Source organism: Maylandia zebra, linkage group LG18, assembly GCF_041146795.1.
Source record: "Maylandia zebra isolate NMK-2024a linkage group LG18, Mzebra_GT3a, whole genome shotgun sequence".
NCBI classification, from domain to species: domain Eukaryota; kingdom Metazoa; phylum Chordata; class Actinopteri; order Cichliformes; family Cichlidae; genus Maylandia; species Maylandia zebra.
The window spans coordinates 14,534,235-14,562,108 of NC_135184.1; the positions used below are offsets into that span (position 1 = coordinate 14,534,235).

Below are 27,874 nucleotides of genomic sequence, written 5' to 3' on the forward strand. Positions count from 1 at the left end.
GTTGAATCTTTCTCTCTGAGTCAAACACACACACTTTCACATATACACACATACACAAAACAATGATAGATGACACATTAAACAGGCCTGGTTATTTTAGACATCTTTGCATTCAAGTTCCTGCCGCCTTTTTCCAGGACAGATTGTTAAGTTTGAAGTTAAACTACATCTAGATGGACGTCTGACATCTCTACTTCTGTAGTCGTGAAGCATGAAAAAAAAAATCTTTCCATTTTGTTTCAGGTGATTTTATTTTTTTATATTTATTTATTTATTACCTTACAGGTTGTAATAGGAGACTGGCATGAAGAAAGGAAGAGATTTAATAAAACAAAAAACTAAGAAAAGACCAAAAGTCATGTTACATATTTAAGGTTAAGAGGAGACAAAAAGGTTCTCTTTAAGGTATCCAATTCATATTTATAGTATAATATAATATAATATATTTATGGGTATTTTGTATGGATTTGCAGTGACCGTTCCCTCTCAGGGTACAAGTGAAGTCAAATCCTACCTCCCCATCGCATGACAGATGCCTCAGATCTCCTTACTGCAGGAGACAAGAGTTCAGCTTTTCCATGTTGAAAGGGGCCTATTATGCTTTTCTTATCTTCAGTCATATACTGCTACAATGGTGTATGCTCATAACAACATGGAGAAAAGTTTAAATAATGCGACCAGTGTACTCCTATTGATGGTACCAAGTCCAGATAAACGGGGAGGGCTGCATCAGGAAGGGCGTAAAATCTTGGCCAAATGAAGCATGTCTCATTCTTTATGTGTCATTTTCATACAGGATCGGTCCGAGTCTGGGTTAACAACGACCCTCTTTGTGGCCAACAGTGTGCTGGTGGACATTGTGCTACTGTTAGCCTAAAACAATAAAAGAAGAAAGCGGGGAAGACATGTTAAGAGATAGCGAGAGAGAAGAAAAGGCAGGAGGTTCAGAGGTGAAAGCAGTGACTGCAGAAAGATATCGTCAAGAGTAAAAGGGATCTTTTACAAAATGGTAGTGAAACCTGCTATGATGTATGGTTTGGAGACAGCGGCACTAAGAACAAGACAGGAGGTAGACCTGGAGGTGGCACATGAAGATTTTCACTGAAACTAAACAGGATGGACAAGATTAGAAGTGAGTACCTCAGAGAGACAGCTCAGCTTGAGCAGTTTGGGGACAAAGTTCGAAAGGCAAGGGCGAGATGGTTTGGACATGTGCAGAGGCGAGATAGTGGATATACTGGACAAAGGATATTGAAGGTGGAGCTGCTAGGTAGGAAGAAAAAAAGGCGACCACAGTGAAGGCAGTAGTGAAGGAGGACATGCAGAGGGTCGGTGTGACAGAGGAGGATCCTAGGGTTAGCTAAGATGGAGGCAGATAATCCGCTGTCATGACCCCGAAAGGGAGCAGCAAAAAGAAGAAAGTGAAGAATAAGCGGGGAGTTGCCCAGCCTGGGGGTTTCTCAACCCAGTGACAAAGTGGTTTTGTGTGTTTTTATTTTTTAACTCTTGTCTCAGAGCAGAAATCCATAATGAGGTCACCTGCCTCACATAGCATTGGCTGTGGAAAAATTAGCCCGCCCATGTGTTTTTCAAAGTTTTGTCCGTGTTGAGCAGCCAATCAGAAGAAAGCTGAAACTCTGCTTTTAAGGTCCTCCTTGACCTTAAAGGGAGAGGAGCTGAAACGGCATCTTTCAGGTCTGAACAAAGCGGATGCACCAAGCTCCAGTTTATGATAAAGAAGGATTATTTTGAACTGTGACTCATACAAAGCTGCTCTAGGACAGTCCGAGAATAAAAATATGAAGATGGAAACCAACAAAACATATTTCCTTTAATTTGTCGCATACAAGTAAGTATTAAAGGTGTGCAATAGCTGTGACTTGATTTGTTTGTTAGTTAATGAGTTACCAACAAGATAAAAATAAAAACTATATACAACACTTCAGCTTTTGCAGCTCAGGCTCGTGGTGGGGCTCGAGGCTATTCGAGCAGTTGTGAGGTAAGAGGCAAGGTAGATCCCTACAAACCAGACAGGACCCAAGTCTGTCGTAGGGCTAAGAGACAGACAACCAGTTACCCTCACATCCACACTTACAGCTAATTTTAGAATCCAACCAAAATAACGAGCATGTCTTTTGACTGAAGGAGAAAGCTGTAGTACCCAGAGAATGCATGCTTTGAAAGTTTATCTGAAGTTTATTTTAAAAGAAGAAAAAAAGTGAAAGTTTTCAAATTCAGTTTTTGATTACAAAATAATTCTCGAAGATACCTTTGTGAAGCTTTCTTTTAGTTTAGACTGACCTTGGCGTATTGTCCAAACTTTTTATGAAGCACCTTTTCAGAGCTCTGTGACTGTTTTTGATGTGTTTTGCTGTTTGTAATTTTTTTTCACAAGCTGTATAAAAGCCTCTCTTGTAAAAAGAGCTATTGATCCCATTCAGGCTAGCTCATTAAACAAAAACTTTAACAATGTATCAGACGCAGCGCTCACAGGCTATCTTCAAAATTCAAATCAAGCTGGTCAGAATTTGTCTGGCTCCAGCAAACACAGTCAATACTCTTTCACTCATGGCTCTTGTTGCCAGCAGTTTTTAATCTTCTTATAAACCAATTTAGGAGCTACAACTAAACCAGACCTCACTCCACCATGAGGCAGCAGTTTGTCAGAATGGTGAAACATAATAATGTCACATGAGATCAAACTAAAATGTTACTGGAGGAGACAACAGATTTCACTATGTCTCCATTCAGCCGGAGCCACAGCAGCTATTGATTTTTTGTGTTGAGAGGCATCGTTGCCCAGTCTATTCAGGCATGAAAACGGGGGCTCTTAGAGGAGAATAAACAGTGATAATCCACATTTAAGCAGCTTAATGTGAGGTGCTATACTCCTGGTGATTAATGTGTCTAGAAGGGCTCATCTCTGCATATTGGGTCTCATTCATCAAACCATAAAATAACACACTTATAGGGGAAGGTTTTTACGCATTTGTCTGAAAAGCAATTTAAATGGGTGTAGCCAAAAGAGCAACATTTAAGCCCCTGGGCTGTATCTCTGAAAAGCAATTTTTGGTTTAGTGAAAGTGTTTTGTTCCTGGCATTTAAAAATCAATCGCACAATCTTTAGTGACCACCAAGGTTGAGCTGTGGCCTTCAGAGGTTTGTTTTATTTATATTTTGTTCAGTCATCTGATACTTTTAGGCATGAAGTTTCCATCTAGGATTCTCTACACTTACAAGAGCCACAACGCTCATATTACTATTTGCCTATTATTAGATTACTTTCAATCAATAAGGGTTCAACAAGAATTTATAATCACACCTTTGAGCCACACAGATTTTATTTAGTTAACATGCCGCCTTGTCTTCTTGCATGACATCGGGCTATTGCTTAAATATTTTAATATCCTACTATGAGTAAAACGTTTCACTCATGTTGTTTACACCTGCACTGAGAGACTGAGAGATAGCATTGCATAGTGGATCAAAATCTGATGGCGCTTCTTCACGTTCATGATTTCCATCCAGCACCACTGACTGAAATGCAGCCCCAAGTCGTGACCTTCACTGTGTTTTACAGAATGCTCTCGACACTCACTGTTGTACCTCTCTCCTGACCTGACAGGCAGGAATGACAAATAACTCTTTGGGAGTCAACTTGGTGCAAAAATAGTATTTCATACTTGTCCTACTGATGTGCTTGGCATTTTTGTATATTCAACTAAAGAAAATGGGAATAAATGTGTTTTTGTGACAGGGTGCTCGTTACAAAGTGCCTAATGATACAAATAAATTTGCTTAAGTGTGTAATATGTGTAGAACGAACACTGGTTCATCCTTGAGTTAGGTGCCTTTTTGTGTTTGAATGATTCATAGGTCAGCAATAAGTGGCTTAAAAAATCTTCTGAAAATCACCTTGTACACAGACTGGAGTGAAAAAGCAGCAAAGAAAAACTGAAAGAGCTTCAGAAAGCCTGGAGAACTGAAAAAACCCTCCTCTGGCTTCTTGGCAAATATTAAACTGAGAGGAGCAAGACTTTTGCACAGTACTGCATATACAGTACAGTGATATTACTGTGTACATTTCCCTGGATCACAGTTTTCAGGGTTAAGAGTGATATGAAATCACTGGAGTATAGAAAAATCAAACATGTTTTTTTTATGTCTAAATGTTGGCACTAAATGATTAGCCTCATTTGAGACATTTTCCATTCTCTGACTTTCCTCAGCAAGTTAAAAATAATTGCTCCAAACTGCATCAGTCAGGCTGTAAAGATGCCACTAGTGAAGTAATATATAAAGTTAAGTCTTTTCTAAAACACTTTCACACTTCTAAGGTAGCAATTTTCCTTTTGCCCACCGTTTCTTATGACAAGCTGCAGTACTTGTCAGTTGTAGGGAACTCCCAAGTGTGAATGTGCACGGTGTAAGAAACTGCTAAAAATAAAGGTCAAGTCCTCATTTAAACACCTCTGATTAAAGGTTAAAGTATCCTTAACATTTAAGTTTTGCAAAACTGGACAGAGTGACAGTGGATAATCTGGACGACAGCAGTGAACAGGAGACCCACTGCTGCCCATAACACTGCCTCACATTTCAGAGCAGTAAATTGCACTGTAGGAAACATTAATTATAAAGCCACGCCACTGATGACTTCTGCAGTGCCACGCGATCATAATTCTTTCAAACTGAAATGAAAAATTCAGAAAGAAACGTCTGAACCGAGTAGCTGTGAAACAAAAGCGGCGCGATCGATCCGAATATAAAGCCGGAGAACGACTTCAGACAATGATGCAGTACCTCTGTGGGTTGGGCTCGTTGTGTTTGTCTCTCTCGTGCTTAATCATTCTGTAGCGGCCGATGCGAACGTCTGGCCTAGACACCTTCATCCCATTCAGAGTGATCCTGCAACACATGCAGATAGAACAGAATCTATTAGAGAAAAGGAAACAAACTGAGCCAAAGAGCAGGTGAGAGAGAAAACATGCTGATTATTGAGGAAAACACTGTAACAAACAGAGCTGGAAGACAAGGAGAGGGAGAACACATTAATGAAGAAATATAGCGAGGCTGCAACTTTTTATGTTATCTATCAGCTATTTTATTAAATCAACAGCAAAGAGAATCAATTTATGGAAATCGCAAGTTCCCAAAGCCGAAGCCTGAGATGACAGCACTTCTGCTGTGAGAAGAAATTATTTAGTCTACAAAAAGTGGGAAAAAAATCCTTTAAAATACCTGTTTCAAATATCTAATCCTTGAAATAATGTTTTAAATGCCCGAACCTGATGAATAGTAAACAAAAATAATAAAAATGTTTGTCACACACAACAGAAAAGCTGGAAATCCACACATTTAGTAAGTTGTATGAAAATAATCAATAATAAAATGTGATATGTTCAACTTGTGTTTATATTAATAGAGAGTCAATAAAAGCAGGAATTCCTCATATAATAGAAGCGAGAGCGAGCAAATGTTTTGCTTCAAAACAAATCAATAAATGCGGCTGCTTAATTTTGCCTTTTTAGTACAAAATCCCCCCGTGGTGTTCCCACTGACTTAGTCTCATGTGTGTTTGTCGTCAAACAGCTGAAGCTTGTCATTACTGCAGCTTTAGCCGAACTTTGGAGAATCGTGGATTTTGGCTATCCATCTGTCACACCAAACGCTCAGCAGCACTGAGAGAAAGGCCCTTATTTCCCATGATCTGTCGTGTAGCTGCGTCAGTTACTGCACAACGCACTTTTTAGATTTTCCTGCCAGCTTTTGCAACCAAATAATTAACTTTCGAACCCCAATATGTGCACTTCTGTGATGCACATGTTATAGAGAAAACTGTGAAAAGGTTAATTTTGTTCCTCGGAAGTGATAGTTATGCAATGCTACTCTGTGAGTCTACTGAGAATTGGATAAACCTTGCAGAGACCAAGAAAAAAGAAAGGAGAATATGAGAACAGAAATTTAATGTTGTGTTCGTTTATAATCTGCTATGGTCTTCATTAGGTATCCCTGGGTCCATTCAAGGCCAGGAAGGGCAAAAAAATCATTACAGCAACTGACAACTCTATTAACAGACTGTACAGCTAATCAATATTTGTGCTAAAATATTGCTGTAAGACACATTAAATCTATACATATCTCACAATAACTGACTATTCTTGCTAACAGGAAAGAATTTGTGGTGGTGTATCGGCTATTTTGACTTCTGCCCTTCACATCGAACTCTTAGTCCCATCCTTAAAGGGTCATAACTCACCTAGACAGGACATTGCAAAGCAAAGGAAGCTAAAAACGAACACAGCAATGATACTTGTATACCACAAACATAAACGATCCAACCAATCAATCTCCACTCTCGAACTCTGGGGACATCAGCTGGGAATAAGGGGAGCATTAGCGGTGTGTTTCCCTGTAAAGTTTGGGATCAGAACTTTTAGAAACAGTGGTAACATTGTATTACTAGGATTCAACACAGAGCCAACTCGGCACAGAGATTTATATCTAATGCAACAGCAAATGGGATGTAGACAACACAAACAACATCTCTGCTCCACATAAAGCCCAGTTTAAAACCATAGGCTTCCAGAGACATTGATATTCATACCCGAGACGGCATAACGGATACTGAATGAGCGATTCTTATTTATTGTAACGCTCTGATTCGTGCAGTCTCTTTGTCTTAAAAATCATCCATGCCTGATATTGCTCCGCAGCAACTTCACGTGTATTCTAGACTTTCAATGCAGAGCTTTCCCTTTTTTCTTCTCCTCTACTTGTTACATCCTCGTTTATCTTATTCATACCTTTCTCTTTTTGAATCTGCTCATTACTCTCACCTTCAGTTTTGTTCTCTTTACCTGAGTTTTTAAAAGCTGATTCCAAATGTTTGCACAGTCTGCTGAAGGTTAAAGTCGGTGCTTTGTAACAAATTTCCCACGTGTGGGACTAATAAAGGTTATCTTATCTTATCTTATCTTTGTGAAGTGCTTTTGTGTCAAAGAATCATATCTAATTGGCATGGTGAAAAAACACATTTTATAATAAAAATATCTTTGGTTAAGAAGTGGTGAATTTATTCAACCCCACACAAATGACTTGAAAATTCAATTTATTCACTTTAGTGACTCAATAAAATGTGAAAACATTCAACCTCATGTTGAGAAAATATGTAGCTATTCCTTTTCTTTCTAAATTGTATTCATTTGGTGTATGGAGCTAGATATTAGGCTTAACTTTAAACAAAAAAGAGACCAATTAACCAATTAAAAAGCTCTATAGTATAAATATTCCCCAACTGGCAAGCAAGTTATTACTTTGGTTGCTAACAGATTCCCATGGTTCCTTGTATATGACATGAGTGATAATGACCTATCTGCCAGTACTCGCTAACTACTAGTTAAGCGATAGGAAAACTGTAACACAAATCAGAAACAGAACAAACATTCTCCTAAGCACAGTTTTGAAGAGTATCAGAGTATTTGCATGTAAGTGGACGTGTTCACTGCAAACTATGAGCCTGATTTACTTTATCCTACACTGCCACTATTTCAAAACGTAGGACAAGTTTATCTAATTTGGTTAGCGGTTATGTGAAGGCAAAACTGATAGATATTATGATATATATCCACAAATAAATAATATTCAATAAAAAGACCAAATTTAAAACCTAGCTAACTGCTATATAACCATAGCTGCAGCCTAGTAGCGATAACATTTAGCACCACTAGACATTGCTATATAAATATACCTTTATTTGTGTAGCACTGTTCAAGTTTTTTCATCAAATTTTTGAAAGTGTATATTTTTGAACTCTTCTGCTCCAATAGCTTTTCCAACTGTTAAGCTAGGGCTAAGCTAACTGCCTCCTCTTCTCATGTAGCCCTCAGTAAAAATACAAATTAAAAAGCTACATTTCTCAAATGTGTGTCTTCAGTTAAATTGGTATTACAGAGGGAAGTGATTTTTTTGTGGACTGGATAGAGTCACAGCAGTCAGCACTCTTTGCACTGATGCTAAACTCAGTTTTACTGATTTATCAGTTTAACTCAATCTCTGCCTCTTTTCATATCCACTCCTTTCCCTCCCTGACCATCTCTAAAGGTATTTCCACACATTAACTTTGGAAAATGTGTAAAGAATCAGGTCAGGGAATTGCTCTTCCTCAAATGCAGCTAACAACAGTATACAGTTAGCACTAACAGCCTTCTCTCTTCCCGAAATACTTTGTATGGTTTAGAGGAGGGTGCTGCTTGAGTGTGTATGAGGCAGAAGACAGGATGACCACTCAATAGTTGCGAATACCCCGGACTATTACCAGTGCTATACCAATATTGGAAGTGAGGGTAAAGATCGTTAATGTCCAGTCTGATTGCACAGTACATTTGCTTTCTCATTTGCACCTCCGTTGGGTAATGTGTATAAAAGTACAGGGCTGAAGTGAATGTGTAAAAATGGCTTTCACCTACCTACTCATGCTCCTTGTTTTCTTTTCACCTTGCTACTCCCCTCTGTGCATTTTCTTCTTCACAGTATGCTTATTTTCACCTTTTTTCTCCTCCCCACCCTTCCTCATCTCCCCCTCTTGTCTGTACTTTCTCTGTGTTCATCTCCTTCTCTTCACGTTCCCTTTTCTTTCTCACCTCTCATCTTCTCTACAGACTAGCAAAATGTAAATAACCCCGAATGGAGCACCATGCCATCAAAAGCACATCAGCCTGTAAGAGAAACCCAAACTCCATCAAAACAACCCCATAAATAAATTCATTGAAAAACTAAATAAGAGATTTTAGCCTCTTTTTCTTTATTTTTCTCTCAAATCTCGGGGACTTTGCTGATTTAGCAGCCACGCATAGATAACTGCTTTGTCAGTGTGTGTGAACATGTGAGCATGAATGCATTTGTATAATTTTGAGAGTTATTATGGTGCAAATAATGTGTGGGTTTGAAAGTGAGCAAAGCAGTCCTTCTCTGAGCTTAGTTTTATATTATGCATAGTTCTGCATCTTTAAAATAATCTTTTTTTTTTGCCTGTTACCCTGCAGAGAGTGTAGCTAAGGCTCGCCTGGGGTGAATCCTTTCTCCTTCATCTGAATCAGTACAAATCTCAGCATCTTATTTTTATATTCAGAGATTCACGTCACGAAAGAATTTTTGAGTAAATCAACAATTCGTTTCACCCTTTCCCATACAGACAGCTTCATAGCTGGCTGTTTTTCAGACTGGTAATGGTACTTTCAGAAGAGTCTCCCAGAACTTCCGTAAGTGAAAATATAGATGACACAGCATAAAAACTGTTGCAGGTAGAGGCCTGCTATAGAAAAAGGACAAAATAACAGCTCTATTTACTAAGAAAGCTCAATAGTTCTCAAGGCTAAATTATTAAATGCTGCATTATTCAGATTGATACTTTAATGTGAATCAAAAATTATTTTGTACTATTTTCTAGCCTTTAGTGTCTCATAGAATATTCAACAGTTTTACCTCATGGGTAAAACTGTTTACCACCTGTCATTAAAATTAATCCTCTGAGAAGTTTCGAAGGGATTTAAGATAAATGCAGTGACAATATGCCACTCTGGTGTAAAGTGGAATAAATGTGACCTTAATTATATTTAAACTGTACTTTTTAATATAGTACTTGTGAAAAAAACTGGAATACTACGCATGGATTACAGGCCTGTAGCACTGACTTCCCACGCCATACACACCCTGGAAAGACTCATCCTTGACCAGCTACAACTTCTTTTTAAGGCCACATCAGGATCCCCTTCAGTTTACCAGGCCTGCCTTGGAGATGAGGATGTCATCGTCTACCTCTTTTGATGCATTGTCATGACCATTGATCAAGAACTACTGATCAATGGAGTACCATGCACAGAGTTGGAGAATGGCTGCAATCACAGCATTGTAAGATGGGGAAAGATGGTGTCCGATCACTGCAGGCCAGTGGCCACTCTTTCAATGATGAGGATGTACACATTCTGGAGAGGGAGGAACGCTGGTTTGAGAGGGCAGTCAAGGAGGCCATTTATGTGAAAAGGGAAAGACAGTGTCTGAATCAAGGATGGGGCCTAAGGGTACATATTAGGCCCCCTGCTGGAGAGGCAAATTTTGTCCAAGATAAGGACGATGCTGAACAATACTTCCCACCCACTGCATGATCAGAATCAGAATACTTTATTAATCCCGAAGGAAATTAGGGAAATGATGTTCAGTGAGAGACTGAGGTTACCCAAATGCACCACTGAACGACACAGGAAGTCATTCCACAGTGCAATAGTTACACCCTTTTGCACATCATCTACAGTGAAAATAACAAATAACAAAGTTTTACAGTTCAGAGTAAAATGTCAATCATATAGGTCTCTGTAACATACTGGATATTTGTAATTGAGCTATTTCTTATAGTTTGTAAATTTGTAATGTATTGTATTATTAAATTTAGTTCAGTCCTTTACTGTTATTATTGTCTTGGAGCAACTGTAATTACATAATTAAGCAATCCTTAAATATAAAAAGGTCCCATGTGAAAGTTTTAAGAAGTGTGAAGGCATAATCAGACATTTTTAAGTCTGCGCTCTCCTTTATCTAAATGGCTGTTTAAATGAATACAATTTAAAAAAAAGCTAAAAAAAGAAGAAGAAGAAGAAGAAGAAGAAGAAGAAGAAGACAAAGCTTACATTCTTTGATAATAAGAACGACTGTTTTGTACTGTTATAGTTACAGGAAAGCTTCATTTTAACAGCTTAGTATTAAGTCACACTTACTTTGTTAAAATAAGATCAAAATATACATGTGAGACTATAGCAAAATTTCCTTTTATCCAAAGAAGTTCAGTTAAGTAATTTAAATAATTGAATCACTACCCAATATAAATCCAGCTGAGCTACTAGCAAGTTACTTCAAAATGTAGATAAATTACTCGATTGATTTAATTGAGTTCTGTGATGATCCTAGGTTCTGGGCTCTGGGGTTTGAGTTTTGGACTTTCGGATTATTGTTGTTCTCTTTTGTTCTTGATTTGTTTATTGTTCAGGGATTTATTTCTGTGGTAGGCTAATTTCAGTTTTCAGTTATTAGTTTCCTCTGTTTTATCCTCCTGTGCCAAGTTCTCTTGTGTTCCGTGTTCCAGTTTTTCATTTCCTGTTTTATTTTGATAATCATTTGTCTCTTGTGCCTTATGTTTAATTTTACTTCCTCCCTTGTCATTATCTTGATTATCTTGATTAGTTTTTGTCTCGTTTCTCCCAGCTCACTCCACTCTGCCCTGATTTCTCTTCTGTGTATATATAGCGTCAGCTTGTTTTTGTCCTTTATTAGTTTGTCATCTCTGTGTGTTTCCAGCCCATTTAGAGTCAGTTTGTCCTCCTGTTGGATTGCTGTTTTCTATAGTCATCATATGGACTTACGACCTTGTCCTGCAATCAGGTCCTCATCTAGCAAACCCCATGACAAATTCACTCTTTTCCCAACATGCACTGAGAAAAGTAGAATGGGAGGCAGACTTCAGTTTTCAGGCACCTGTTTCTGCCACCAAATGAACAGATTGAATAGACGAATGCAGGTGAGGACCACTCATTATGAATATTATGAGTATTATGAATTTAACTGGAATACTGGGGGTGTATGTTTAACTACATTTGCTATTGTTTAACACTTCTCTATAAATTACACCAAACTTTTCTGTGTGTGCGTGTGTGTGTGTGTGTGTTGAGCTGATCAGAAGCACTGCTAAGCTTTGTTTGCTGGCTTCTCAAACATAAGAAGATCGAGTGTGCTTGTGTAAAACAGCATCAGGGCTGCTCAGAAATCCTCTGCTACATCATTGTATCACTGCTTGTTACCTTCCCTGCCTGCTTTCAAAATCTTCTTTTCATCATGAAACACTCCCTGAGGGTGGGCCAGCTCTCTAGCTCCTCATTTTGTCAATATGACACTTTGCACGATGATTAATGCTGGTCAAAGACACTCGTTCAGAAAAGGAAGGCACAAAGGCACACATAGAAAGAAAGAAAAAGCAGCTGTTATAACTCCACACATACCCACATTCATCAGCTTAACGCCGGCACACACTGTTAGATAAATGAAGTTCAGGGTTGGTACAGTGTGACGCAACACAGAGCTAAAAATGTCAAAAAACCCCTCCTCTGCCGCTGTGACCTTGCATGCTTATGAATGCATATGTGGATTAATGATTTGCATGCTAACTAATGAACTAGCATTTCTTTATTTTTGCAGTTGCATCCTTGCTTGACCAAAGGAAAAGAAATCATCTAGAGCGCACACACCAACACACACTCAAGTGACACATGAGTACAGTGAATATTTTCCACGGCTCTGACAGGCAGGAGGCAGTAACACAGTGTGACAGCGTAGTGTGACTATTATGCAAGAAAGAACAGGACAGTGAGGATACAGCGGAGCTGCAGGGAGGAAAGCTTTAGCGTGCTCTGTGTGATGTATATAATCCAGAGACAACACATTCAACAGCCACCTCCACTGAAACACAGCAGGTGGGTGGTGCTGCTGAAGAATTCTCCACTCGGGGGGAACTTACAGCACTTTTTTTGGAGACTCAAGTGCAAAGACCGAAAGCAGCCAGATTAAAGAGATAAAAAAAAATACAGAAGAAGGCCACAGTGCTTTTATAAGATTCATTGTGCTATGATGAGATTATATAAACAGTTTCTGATTTTGTGGCTAGCACCGTCACCTGTACAGTTTCCTCCATTTTCCTCTCACATGGAAACAGGATGTATGCAAGGTGACGGGAAATTTGATGCAGATATAAATACGAGTGTGCATGTTTTTCCCTCTCTCTGTGCTAGCCCTGTAATGGACCTGTTCCACAGTGTACCCCACGGCTCAAAATCATCTGGGACCAGTTCCAACCCTCCTGTGACCCTAGATGGATACAGGTTTGGAAAATAAGTTAATGGATGAATAACTTCATAATTATTCATAAAACTACAAAATATTGAGCTTAACAAAAAAGGTCCTGCCCTGTTTTGCACTCTCTTCCATAACAGTCCACTAACATTCATCATATTCATCATAACTGAGTCAGTTATTCAATACCTGACAGTCACTGAAAACTTAATTAGGAATATAAAAAGAAATAGAACATTTGATTGACATAAATTACAAAATCCATTTTACTATTATTTCAAGTCTTTATCAAGTCCTGTTATGATTGGAATCATAGTTAATGTGATTGGAAGGGTACAGTTCTCACAAACTCACAAATTAGGTTCAGTTTTTGATTCCTTTCAAGTTAACAACAACAACAACTGTTCTTAATAATAGATGGTTACTCATGAAATTACCCAGTCGGCCGATCATGTGGCAGCACAGCAATAGATAAAATATTAGAAAAGTCTGCTAATGTTCATATCAAAACCAAAACTGGGTTTAATTGTCAGGCCTACATGAGCTGGTATGGGTGTTTTTGAACCACTGTGGACTTTGGCAGTCTAGGGTTCATTCAGAAAAAAGAAAAACATCAGGGATCGGCAGTTCAGGGGACAGAAACGCCTTTTTGATTAGAGGAAAGTCAGAGGAAAATGGCCAGCATGGATGGAGATGACAGAAAGGCAGTACACAGTAAATTAAATAATGGCTTTTTATAACCGAGCAGAAAAATATCTCGGGATGCAGCCTCGAGGCAGATGGGTTGCAACAGCAGAAAACCACATCAGGTCACACACTTGTGAGACTAAAACAGAACGGAGACTGCAGTGGGAGCAGGCTTAAACAAACTGGAAAGTTTAAACCAGAAAATAGTGGCCCAGTCAGGTTAATATAAATTTCTGCTAAAGCTACAGATCCTAGGCTTGGAAGGCACCGCAGTACAAGTCCATGGACCCTGCCAATGGACCCAGCTCAACTTCTTCTCACTCAGAAGCAGGAAACTGGTGCCCACTGCTAGAGCCAGGCCAGGCTAGCTTGAATGCATAGCCCAGAAAAAAGGCAAAAAAAAAAAACAAAAACAAAAGAAAGAAAAAAAAAAAAGATTTCAAAAAGAACAGACCAAGATGGACATTTTTAAAACCTTATAAAATAAAATAATATGACATTTCTACGCTGATTTTATGTCATTTTGCAAGAGACCATGAACATTGTCACACAAGGAAGTGGTAAAACCATCCTTCAAACTGGACCTTCATAGTCGTCTGGCAACTCCTCCTCAATATACTCAGAAGGGATTGATTAGAAACTTTGCAGCAAGCAAGCAATCCAGGGTCACTATATGATCTTACTCATCTCAGCCTCAGTGTTCACACTGAAAGCATTCACCTCAACAGCTTTTATTCTGAATCAGTCGTGATGAAGAAAAAAAAAAAAAAAAAAAAAAATCACACAATTACACCAATTATAAGTGGAATAAAATGCTCCATAGAAGCTGAGTCACAGTTGGACTCCTGCTGTGAAACCATTAACCAGCAAAGTCTTCCTAACTACTAGAGCCACCACCCAAAAAGCTCTAATTTTATGTCTTATCCAACACTTTTTCCTTCTTAACAAAGATATCTGTCCGCTAGAGAGATCGGTCTTGAAAAGTTTCATTGCTCTGCAGCACTCTTGACGGAGGAGATGCACAAACCCATGTACCATAGACCTGTTTGATTGGATTAATCAGAAATGTCTCCAGCTCTCCTCTCTTATTCCCACAAGTGGAGTTAATTGTACTAGTGCAATGGAGTGAAGTAGAAACGGGAGCTGAGTCTGATGTCCTGCCTCAGTTCCCTTCTGTGTGCAGAAATGAGCTGGGAGAGGAAGAGGAGGAGTGGGTGGCTGTGGTGCAGGTTGGACGATGTGCAGCAGAGAGTGGGTGATAATAGAGGAAGATTTTTCTTTCAGAACTAGCACATCTGTGTGCTGCGAGAGGGAAAACTGACGAATGGCCTTCTGCTTTTTAAATGTTTTTTAGTTATGGTAGTTTCATAACAGCGTGGTTCGTAGAGATAACTCAAAAAGTGCTTTTTTAAAGACGCACGTGAGGATGTGTACTAGATAAACTATGTCCTCCCGAATTTGTTATCATTACCAGACTGTTGTAGGAAGATGTTAGCTTTATCTTGGTGAGATGGGCAAGTAGCCAATGTAGTGGAAGCTAATGGGGAATTGACTAGATGCACAAAGACCTGAGATGGGGCTTGTAGTGCGATCATAGTGTGTGCAAAATGGCACTGTAAAATGACTCTGCTGTGTTGGTAAACTGGAAGCATGCTGTGAGTATATCACAGGTCAACATATTTAAGTATTTTAAAGATCAGAAGCAAACTTTTTAAACCAGTTTTGTAATCAACAGGTAGCCAAGAGAGATGTTTTTAGAATTACACTAATATAATCTCTTAGAAGCTCTTTGGAATATTCGGAACTTCCATCAATTTGCTGCAGACTGCATTATGATCCAGTCAAAAGACAGATAGACACAGATAGACAGAGAGACAGATAGATATATATAGATATATAAATAAAAAAGGGCAATATAGTTTCCTGTTGGCAAAAATATTTGATATTTAAAATATTTCTGAGAAGACTTGGTAGCTGTTTCACTGATGCTGCTGATGGTTGGATAAAAATACAGGTTTGCATCAGTAATACCTCCTAGGATTTGTACTTTGTCAGTGGTTTGGGGGATTGAGACTCCAAAGAGGCACAGATCTGCTGACTCTAAGTCTTTGCAATGTGATTTCAGAACAATGCTGAGGCTGTAAGAAGCACCATCCTCATGCTCCAACAGCCTTTAAATGACATGTCTGATGGCAAAAACCAACCATAGATAGGGCAAGTTTTTTTTCATTGTTCCATAACAATTTTTTTCCAGTTAATACACCAGAAAATCACACAGGACATTAGTTCAGACAGATTACAATATCTGCTGCTGCTGGATGTACATTAGCCAGCTGACCTGGTTTATACTCATCAGTGCCCCCACACTCATGTAGCTCTTTCTGTTTGCTGCTGCTTCTTTTCGTCACCTTGCTTTCACCCTACATTGATTCAACTCTAGAATCAAGCAGGTGCTCTCTACCGTGTCGCGTTGGCTTCTGTTCCTGCGACTGTCACATTGAAAGTATCGTATGATAAGAAAAATGTGCCTGCTTACTCTCTCTTTTCCCAGGGGCTTCTTTGTTCTCCCTGCCAAGCCTTGTGGATGCTTTAATTTGTCCACGGAGCATATATAACTGAATTACCAAACCAGAGGAAAATTTAAAAATGGCTGTCAGCCATGCATTAAAAGATATTTATCACAATTCCCTAAAGGACCTTGGACATTTTCCTCTTATTGCAGTCACCCCTAAGTTGATAAACTCTTTGTTCGCTAAGCAAAAATGCACTCTTCATATTTTTCACAACACATACCTGGAGCTAAGTCAAAAGCTGGAGAAGTAGAGGAGGGAAGGCATTACATAATATAGAAAATGGGGATAATAACGCACTATTGGACAGACAGTCCTTGAAAGCATTTGTAGAGTTGCGTCGCTGTTTCACGAATGGTGGGGGAAAAGAAATCTTTTTCACAAATTGTGAAGGTGATTGAGGTGAAGTCGACGTGCTCTTACAAGATCCATCCATCCATCCATGTGCTTGATAGTCTCTTTTGCTACTGCACACTTAAGCTGCTGAATGAAGTGTGGGGAAATGTTCTTAAATCTCTTGGTCATTAGTAAGACAAGATTTGCCTCATGAACAACTGAAACTATCCCCTTACTCACTTCATTATTGTACCGGCCCTCGCCAAACTCTCCTGTCACATTGTCTTTTTATTACCACCACACATTTAAAATAAGACCATTTCATATTACCAAATACAAAAGAATAGAGCTCAGCCGACACAGCAACTTTAAAACTGATACTGATATTATTCTGATTAATAACATTTAGTCTAGTCATTTATTTACTCACTGACACTCTGCCCAACTCAACACATATTGCTAACAGGGAAATTGCAGAGTGCCCTCTGGTGGACAGGCTTTGGAGCATCAACAAGCACGAGCTGAAGGATGTTTCTCCCGTCTCTATTTTTACCTATCTTCCTTTATAAATCCATACTCTAAAAAACAACATCCTAAGTATTTGTACAAATATCTGTTGTATCTTTAGGTATCGGTTTACTGACATATACTTGTATCAGTACGTCTCGTGTGTGTTTAACGAAACAAAGTCAAACAATGATCTAAGAATAAATCAGGGCAACTGGAAAAAAGGTATAAAAGACTTGATGTTTGCTGCTGACCTGACCCAAGGGTGAAAACAGCTTCTTAACCTAGACGTGTGACTGAACTTACCAAAGGCTGCTCAAAGTGTTGAGCCAAAAATATCCCGATTCTTACACCATTGTCAAGACTTCACAGAAACATGCACAGTCCTTGTGCTGCATGTGCATATGATGCTGGCTCAGGCTCTGATGAAAGCCACCGCTGGGAGGTTTACAGAGAGGAAGGAGAAAGGGCAAGGGAAGGAGGGTGCGTGGAAAGAGTGAGCGTCTGCACGTGTGGTGAAGGCTGGTCTTGCACTCAAGCCCTTGGGATAGGAACAGTCTTTGCCTAAGGCTAATGCTGGATGTTCAGAGAGGGTGAGAGAATAGTGAGGAAAGAAAACACTCCCTCTCTCTTCTTCTTTCTCAGCAATAGCCACCAAGGAGGAAGTGGTGCTGACAGTTGTGCAAGTGGCATGTGCCCTCTCTGCCACAGGCTCAGGCCACACTGAGCAGCAGGGACAGCTAGTTCCCCCGGGCTGGCATTAAGCAAGCAGGACCCGTTTCAGGCAGTGGCCACAGCCCGTGGCATCAAAACCAGGATAAAGAGAGGAAAATTACTTTGAGGGAAAGAAGAGAGGCAGACAGGAAAAAAATAGATGTGAAGAGCTGGAGGGTTAGAGAGGAGGAAGAAAATACAGTGAGGCAAAGGTGCTGGAGCAGAGAGCAGATAGTATAAAGGGGTGATTTAGTAATTTAGCTGATGCTCCTCTTTCCAGAGCAGTTTTCAAAGAAAGAGCACATGGAGATTGGTGGACACATCGACTGCTTACACGTTTCATACCCATGAACTTTGTTTCCTTTTAACGAACCAGAGGCAGATTTCATGGACACTGCACACTCTGATGTGTACTCCTGTTCTTTTATCTCTTCATCCCTTTATCCTACTCCTCCAGTTGTTTTACTGAATCCTGAGAGACTTAACTGGCCAGCCTTTTAGTTCACTCAGCTGGAGATCCATCCTTCCCCACTGCATCTACAGCTCGCATTCTTAGAAGCCTTTCAGCTTCAGATACTTGTTGTGCTGAGACGCCCCCCCCTCCCCCTCAAACAAGGGGCAGTTGTTACTGTCTAGAAGCAGAAGATGTCAAAGAAGCAGCCACTGAGGCAGAAATATGTTCCAAAAAAGTGGACTTACACTTAAGTCTTAATGAAAGACAAAATTAATTCACTAGGGAATCTGACCAAATACAAAGGAACTAGTAAAAATAAAACTAGATAAAATACCACCTCCTCTCTCCTCCGCTACTCAAGCCCATGCACCTGCATGGACCGTACCATTTACACAGGTAAGGAAGGAGTGGTCAACATGAACATCTAAGGTTCAGCCAGGCAACACCATGTTCAGCCTATTAAATAGCTATCGCTCATGTCCAGTTGTAGTTCGTTTTAACGTCTCTGTATTTATGCTCTGCTTGTGTATATATATATGCCTATTTAAAATTGTCTGTTTAAAAAACTCTATTTTTTGTATTGAGAAAGCAAAATGAACCAGAGTGAAATCCCTTGTTTGTGTGCACAAATTGTTAAAATAAAGATGATTCTGATTGTGTGAATGTAAACGGGAATGGTTGTCTGTCTCTCTGTGTCAGGCCTGTGTCAGGCTGGGAATCTGTCCCTGCCTCTCACCCTATGGCAGCTGGGATAGGCTGCAGCCCCCCCTCGGCGACCCTGATAAAGTTAAGCAGGACAGAATGGATGGATGGATGTATCAGCAGAAGAGCGGCTGATTTTACAAAGAAAGATAGAACTACACTATGGGGAAAATATGAAGAGATTAAACACATTGAAAGCAACACAGCTTCTGCAGATCAAATCAGTGGCGTGAGTGTGCTTGAGAAGAAAACCACTGTAGAGTAATATACTATCAAAAGTGTGTGCTTTAGTCAATAAGACTGGAAAAGATCTTAATATTAATCAAGTTTAGCGTATTTAAAGCCAGAAAAGAAAACACAAATGCCGACTTTGTGAGATGACAGACTTATCAATATCAAAGCTCTATCACTAAGACACCGGAGAATCTGATGGATTATAATCAAGTATTTGATTACATTAATGTTTAAACGCCAGCTTTATTTATTATTCCTTCAGTTGCAACCTTGATGAATTTTAACAGTTGGAAACTAAAGATTAAACACAAAACAGAATTAAATGTTTAATCTATGTGGAAATTTGTTAAAAGGTCAGCAGGTGCAGTGTAGATATCCTGTTTAAGGATAATATATTAATGTTGATAGAACAATAAAACTGTTGTAAAATCTTTTTCTGCCAACATAAAAGAAAAAACAAGGAATAAAGTTGCCTTTTAAATATCTATATTTATTTTTGAAACTTCAGAGCCCCTGTACTATCTGCCAGAATCGATTGGTCAGTAGGCAGGGATTTCATACCTGTTGATCTAATCTGGAAGCTAACCTAATCCAGAACAGCTTTGGTTCATAGCACAAGTTACTATGGCGTTATACCATGAAATATACAATAGTACTGTTAACCCTGAAGTTACCTGGATAAGATGAAATCCTGCTTCATACTACAGGCTTCTGGTTTAAACTGTTTGCTCAGGTCTCAGAACTGAACCATGCAGGCCTGTGTTTTCACTACTACTACTACTAATTACCACCTTATTCCATTTTGTGTGCACTTTTATTCTGAAACTGAAAAACAATGTAAAGGTAAAGAAATGTCTTTGCTGTACCTTTGCTTCCTCTTTTAACAAGCCATGCCTGACTTTCCTTTTATCCCGACAGCTGATAAGACATGCCCAGGCCGTGCATCCATCTGACAGGCTAACACACCACCGCACACTTGACCTTTGGGTGGTGCATGTGCAAAAGGGTGGGTGCTGCTCAGTGCTCATAAAGCCACATTGTCATCATTGATAAACCTCCCAAATCTCAGCCTGAGGAAGATTCAATGTGATCATACTTAATAAATGCAAATAGTTGACACTGAGCTAGACACTATCCATAATCACTGCTGACATTTCTGCACTCTTCTATGAATGATGGGGTTTTATTTTATGGTTTATGTATGATCTGTAGCACTTGTTGCCAGTGCGTGAAAGTGGAGATGCTCCTGCATTGTGCCCTTGCTTTGTACTCTGAATGCAGCAGCAAGATGCTGTTAAAGTTTGTGCAAATGGCAACTGCTGTGAAAGTGAGAGCAGAGCCACATTTCTGAGGTTAAGATGCAGCTGTGTTTCGAGCTGAATGGTATCATTACCATCCTGACATGCTGATGTTTGGCAGCCAGTACTTAATATTTATACATAAACTTTATGGTAATGCCAAAACCTTTGTAAAGTACAATACAAATGAAACTTTTGATCTTATGATTTCACAAAATGAAATAAGGAAGTAACCCAAGTTATTACAATTCATCTTGTGGGTACTCCAAATGTGTGAATCAAATGTCAAGACAATCGATTGAACAGTGTTTGAGCCAATTCACACGAATCCACAAATGTCAACCTCATGGTGGAACCAGAGGAAAGGTCAGGGGATCACCAATGCCAGCAGGAAACTTACATTTCCATCTGTTAATATAATATATTTTAGTGTGGATCAACTAGCTGGACTGACAGGGACAACTAAGGACTTGCTAAAAAACAAGATCTTTCATAATAAAAGCTGAAGAAGAAACTGTTTACTTGGTTTAAAAAAAGCCTCAGCTATGTGCACACGCAGCAATATCCACACTCCATAGTCTTTCAATAGCTTGTCCAAATGCGTTTTCAGGGATTTTTCAGGGCTTCAGCCTACTCTGTGAAAAGCTCTAAAACAAGCCAGCCCTGAAAAGTGAAGGTGGATGGTGGGAGGAGATGTGACCTTCAAATGAAGCACTACCCAGCCTTCAGGCTCAGCTGTATTTGCTTTTTTCTGCATAAGTTTCTTCAAGTATTTATTATATACTATTATACCAAATATGAGTATAATTTCAAATATTATTTTTATTATTAAGTATTATTATTATTTATAATTATTGAGTTTGAGGCTTTTTACAGTACCTCTCATGATTTACAGAGTAAAAGTGTGAGGAACCAGATGCAGAAAACAAGTGAGCTATTTATTAAGGCTGATTAAATGTCTTAACAAAAAACTAAACAAGGAGTAAGGAATACGGGGAACACACAACAGGAACAAGCAGGAAATGTACAAGTTGACTAGACAGAATAACAACAAAGAACAAAAGTAAACTTAGGGTTTAAATATAAAGGAAGGAGAAACGTGTGGGGAACCAAACACAGCTGACACTAATCAAGGATCACAAGACAAGGGAAGTAAAAAGAAACAAGACACAGAAGATAACAGCTGCCAAAATAAAACAGGAAGCAATAAGGTAAAGGTTAGAGTCTAATAATTCTAATTAAAACTCAAACCACAAACAGAAACTAGATTGCAAAAGGTAGCAAAAAAAGACCAAAGACCAAACTGAGAAAATAATCATAAAGAAATCAACCAGGAGTATCTGCTACATAAACACAGTGAATCCAAATATAATACAAAAATTTAAAACTCCAGCAAAAAAACCAAAACAAAACATGTCGTCCCTGACAGCAGCATTTTGGAATGAATAAAAATGCAGAATAAATACAGAAAAAGGTCAGTGAGAACTCTTTTTCTATAATTTTTTTAGCACAACACTGTATGAATCGACCCCTCCAGCTACTGTATGTTTATTGGACAGCACTGTTGGAGTTTCCTCCGCAGCTGAAAAGTAAACTACAACACACTGTGGAAACACAGATAAAATGTAAAATACATGCAGAGTAATACTTATAGAGCCTTCTCAGTCAAATCTCAGTGGGACTATCTTATCTAAAGGATAAAATCCTGCCTCAAGTTTATATTATTTCTAAAGGCATTAAACATTAAACACTTAGCCAGTCAGTATTACTTCATTCAACTCACTCGCTGTTCTGATGTTGCAGTGTGATGTAAAGATGCACAAACTCCATTTTGTCACTGAACTGGCAAAAAGACAAAAAGTCTAATTTGGGATTGTGTTTCTGGTCATCTGATGAATATACAGTCGATATTTTGTGCCCCTATAAAGAGACATTTCACCCCATAATCAAATTACCATATTTTTCATCTGGTCTGTAGTGCTCTTTATCGATCTACTGTAGACTGCTCCTGGTGTGACTTGCCAAGTTTTGTAGATAGTGGCTGTAGAGATGTCTTCTCTTTACTATAATGGAACCTGATGGCATTTGCCTTCTGCTGGTCAAAGTGCCCCACAAATACATTAGGAAAACTCAGCAGCTATGCCTCGTTCCAGAAATCATGACCCAGTAATTCAACTACGAAAACCTTGGTGTGTTTCATAGTTTTTTCACTCTATTCTCCCAACAAAAAGAAGTATACACATAGCTAATACTGCCGGTTAAGTGAGGAGGGGATTATATCAAGAGGCTAAAAAGTTATTGGACAAACTAACACAATTTTAAATTTCGGGATTTATTTTAATACTTGGATGAAACTCATTTGTAGTCGATGACTGCCTAAAGTCCATGGACCCTTGAGATGCTCCATCGCCTTGCTGCAAACAATCTGCGGACATTGATAATGACACTTGCACCTCTTTAACATGAAATAAACCCACCTAAACCTACCAGTTTATCAGTCAACTGCTAAATTCTCTTTATAATAGGGGACTGTGTGTGAAAATGTCTGTAATTCCTGCACAGTTGATTACACTTTTTTGTAAAACTCCTTGAATTAAAGCTGAAAGTCTGCAATTCACTCGCATCTTGTTATGATTTAATTTAAAATTCTCTGTCTTGCTCAGAAACAACTTACTGTCATCATCCTGTCATACATGTCATAAGAAACTGCTCACAAGTTTAGATTATGTAGAGCAATCTGGTCAGGATTTATGGAAAGACACTGCTGCTCATTTTGTGTCTGCATGCATCATCTTTGCTCTTTTTCTTTGACTTTTTGAGCTGATAGGCATTTAATGCCATTATATTTGTGACAATGCAGACATTTATAGAGTGAATATCTCCAAAACGGAGCAACTCACATTATAGCAAATAGCATTACGGGTCAGAGAAACAAAATCTAAATTGAATTTTTGGGAGAAATACCCCTTTAACACCCTCTTTGGTCTCCATAAGCTCCCAAGAAAAATAAGTGGGGCTTTAACTGCTATAAGTTCTACATTATTCACCACATCTACTTCAGCTTTCTGAACTTATTACAGATCTGACTCTGCCGAATTGGCAGCAGCTGTCTACAGTTTTATCTGGATGAGTGCATCCATATGGTACACAACATGTTTGGTCTAAGAAGTTAAAGTAATATCCTAAAAGAGGCTACAGGCTGTAAAGTAGAGCCAAGCCAACACTGGTATCTTCGGGCAAGTGCAGATGCCAGCTCTGATATAGATTTCTTTGTCAGTAATAAATTCAGACTGATATATCAGCCAGTATTCTTTGTGTACAAACACTGTATTTCACTAACAAGTAAGCAACTTAATATGAGGATTCCTTGTATTTGGCATGCCTTAAGTAAAGCAAATATTATTATTTTGCATTTTTTATTCTGGTTTGGTGGAAAATGTTGCTGTGGAGCTGGCAACTTAAGTATTTTAGTGTAAGAGCAAGTGTGAACTGAGTTAAATTTGAAGTGCAGAATTCAGTGTCTGAAAGTTTTCTTTCCCTAACTGGCAGTTTAATGATATATGCACAGCACTTCACTTCACATTTCATAGCAGCCAAAATAGCTCAGCTGGAGTGCAGAAATTATTTCCAGAAAAATCTGCAGCATCCAATTGTAAAGTTGAGCTATCTTCCGTTAAAGTCAGTACTTTAACTTTTGGTGCATAATTATAGACCTATACACACAACCGTTCAGTGAAGCACACATTGATCTCTTTTATCACATCCAGCCAGATGCTGACAAACAGCTGTAATCTTCTAATACTGTGTTGGCTGACACAGTCCATCCTCACAAACCACTATTCTCAACTGCTCTATTTTCAGTTTTCTTATAATGCTATTACTCCAAGAGGACAAAGATAAGCTTCGCATTGTGAGCGTGACAGCGGGACACAGAGAAAGACAGAGAGGAAAAACAAAAGAAGAAGAAGAGGAGGAGATGCAATAGAGATGAAGGTGGCATCGTGTCTGTAGAGGAGCATCCTGCTGTGAGTATACAACCCTGTGTGTTTATAATTATACTCTCTGAATGCGAATGCATCTGTTTATGGGACTGCAATATATTCTTTTGGAGTTAATCTGCCATCTCATATGTTCATTTCAGCTGTTAAGAAACATGAAACTGACATTTTGGGTTTGTTTGTGTGACTGATGGAGCTAATCTGTGCTACGAGAGAAGATGTCAGGGAGAGATAGAAGTCCTGTGTTTAGTTAGCTTCATTATTTCTATGGTATATCATTATGCATTGCGTTTAGCTGTTATGATTCTTTACCAACCACAGACAGATGAGGGTTCATTGCTGTAGCTGTCATTTGTTAATAGTCTGATCATCACTTCACCGGGTAATCAAACAAAGTTCAGTGCAAACAACCTCCCGAGCAGACGATAAATTCAGCTAATAGTCCCGTCTTAAGTCATCTTTCTGTCGAGCTGTCAAACGAATATTCTTCTCCCAGATTTGATTTCAGCCAACATCCACAGAAATGTCATTAGTGAACTTCAGCTAGTCATTAAAAGCTGACTGAAGTGCTTCAAAAGGTTAATTTATTTGCTAATCAGACTCCCTCTCCTGAATAATTATAATAAATCACCTCTTCCATGAAGAGCTTCAACGTCACTTGCATTCGCGATACTTGACTGTGCCACTACCGTCTCCAGGAGTGGCATAAATAATACATATTCAACACATAAAAGACGTGAATGTGCGGTGCAGTTTGAGTGTAAACCTGACAGTAGACTCTGTCCTCTACTCATGAATAAAAATAATTTAATGTAGTTTGGGTTTTATAAATTGCCTTCCTTTGCAGAAAAGTTCCATTATCGAGGATAACCACACATTTTAACAGCGAGAAAATCGCAGGCAGAGCTCAGCCGTCCACACATACCTGTTGTAAATGTCGTCGTCTTCTCCTCCCCAGCCCCAGTACTCGTTCGGGAAGCCGTTGATCTTCAGAAACTGTTTTTTACTGAGACCCGAAACACCTCCAAAGTAACCTGCGTAGGGCAGCCTGCACGACGAGAGGAAGGGAGGAGATGGCACAGATGAGACAAGAATATACTTTTACATTTTAGAGGCTGCACATGCATATTTGAAATGCATATATTACGTCGATTAAATTACATAAACAAACAAGAGCTGTCAGAAAGACTGGCGGTGGCTAAATGTTACGTTCAGCTTCAAAGGGCTGCATTTTGACAAAGTTCACTGCGCCGCTTTATGGCACGAAGATCGTTTGTGAGAAAAAACAAAAAAGTGTAATACGAGCTCAAGATCTCAGTGACTTAAACAGCTGTGTGTACGTGCATGTTCTCAGTGCTGTTAATTTCAGTGGGCTGACAGCGAGTCCTGGGCGGCATGAATACATGATAATGTGATGCATTAGGAGGAGTTTTCAAACGCTGCTTAAGAGACACGCAATTTACATTTGAATAAAATCTTTTCAGTTTGTTTCAGGCTATGAGATCTTTTCTTACCGTGTCTTGTCTTAGATGGTCTCTAAGTGGATAATTTAATGGGAGTCTTTTTACAGTAAGTGGATAATCCGCATCCGTATATAATCCACTCAGGCAACATGAAATGACCGAATGTAAAGACGGGTGAGAATATACTTGCAAATAAAGACCTCTACAGCTTCTTTAATGGCGATTCTAGCTATAATGCTAGTTATAGCTTTAGAGGCACCGGTCACTTTATTAGGTACACCTGTGCAGGTGTACATGGGAGCAACTCAATGCATGGATGGTCAAGACAGACAGAACCTGCTGAAGTTCTGAGAATGGGGGGAAGAAAGGTCATTTAAGTGACTTAGAACGTGGCGTGCTGGTTGGTGGAAAACAGGCCGCTCCGGGTATTTCAGAAACTGCTGGTCTACTGGGAGTTTCCCACACAACAATCTCTAGTGTTAGCAGACAATGGTTTGAAAAAGAGAAAACGTCCAGTGAGCAGCAGGTCTCTGGGTGAAAATGCCTTATTGATTTCAGAAGAGCATGGCCCGATTGTTTTGAACAGATTAACTCAAGGTACAAAGAAGACTTCAGTCTGAATGCACAGCATGTAGAAACTTGAAGCAGATGTGCTACAGCAGCAAAAGACTGGGTCTCACCAAAATTGGACAACAGAGGATTGTACAAATGTTGCGTGGTCTGTTGAGGCTCAGTTTCTGCTGCTACATTCAGATGGTGGAGTCAGAGGCAGGTCTAAAACACATAAACCTATAGATCCATCTGAATTGTATCAATGGTTCAATGGTGGTGTAATGGTGTGTGGATATTTTCTTGGCACACTTTGGATTTCTAAAGGTTAATGTATTATATATATCAACTGAGCATCGCCACGGCCCACCTGAGTGTTGTTGCTGACAATTTTCATCCCTTTATGACCACAGTGTACCCATCTTCTTCAAATAATTTTTTGAATTTTAATGGTCGCAAAACGGAAGCAATTTTATATGGCCCGCATCGTTCTACTGATTCTCCAGATGTTGATTTTGGTGATTTGACCTCTCATCTGAAAAGTTCAGTCACTAATCTTGGTGTTAAACTTGATTCTGCGCTTACTTTTGAAGGTCATGTAAGTGGGGTGGTAAAATCAGCTTTTTATCACCTCAGACGCCTGTCGAAGGTTAAGCCTTTCCTTTCCAAACCCAATTTGGAAACTCTTATTCATGCTTTTATCACCTCACGTCTGGACTATTGTAATTCCCTTTTAATAGGGGTCGGGTCGGGCACCTTGTCACGCCTGCAGTTAGTGCAAAACGCGGCGGCGCGATTTTTAACCGGTAGTAGGAAATTCGATCACATCACTCCGGTTCTGGCTTCCTTGCATTGGCTTCCCATTGATTTTAGGGTTCGTTTTAAGGTCCTTTTATTGGTTTTTAAATCTTTAAATGGTCTGGCTCCTGTGTACTTAACTGACTTGCTGAAGCCACATGTTCCTCCTCGCTCGCTCCGTTCAGCTGAGCAGCTGCTGCTGTCGGTCCCTAAGTCGCGGCTGAAATGCAGAGGAGACCGTGCCTTTTCAATTGCGGCTCCGATGCTCTGGAATAACCTTCCCCTCCAAATTAGACAAGCGTCATCAGTGCAGGTCTTTAAGTCCAGATTGAAAACCTATTTTTATTCCCTGGCTTTTAACTCTGTAGGAAACTGACACCTTATTTATTTTATTGTTTGTAATGATTTTATGGTATTTTTAATTTGGTTGTTGTTTTGATCTGTGTTGTTCAGCACTTTGGTCTGCCTGGTGTGTTCTTAAAGTGCTATACAAATAAACGATGATGATGATGATGATGATGATCTTCTGATGTCTGCTTCTGGCAACATAGCATGCCATGGCTGTAAAGTTCAAATCATCTCAATTACCCCTTGCTGAATTCATGCCTCGAAGAATTTAAGCATATATATATATATATATATATATATATATATATATATATATAGCCAACTAACT

The 27,874-nt window shown here is 39.2% G+C and overlaps 1 protein-coding gene across 1 annotated transcript in view; it reads right to left on the reverse strand.

Moving 5' to 3' along the window:
• Positions 1–27,874, reverse strand: part of b4galt2 (UDP-Gal:betaGlcNAc beta 1,4- galactosyltransferase, polypeptide 2) — a 235,737-nt gene that overhangs the window by 16,975 nt on the left and 190,888 nt on the right. The window contains exons 6-7 of the mRNA XM_076876403.1: positions 25,314–25,436; positions 4,801–4,905 (exon numbers count right to left, since the gene is read on the reverse strand). Of these exons, the coding sequence (XP_076732518.1) occupies positions 4,801–4,905; positions 25,314–25,436 (228 nt within the window). The remainder of the gene's footprint in view (positions 1–4,800; positions 4,906–25,313; positions 25,437–27,874) is intronic.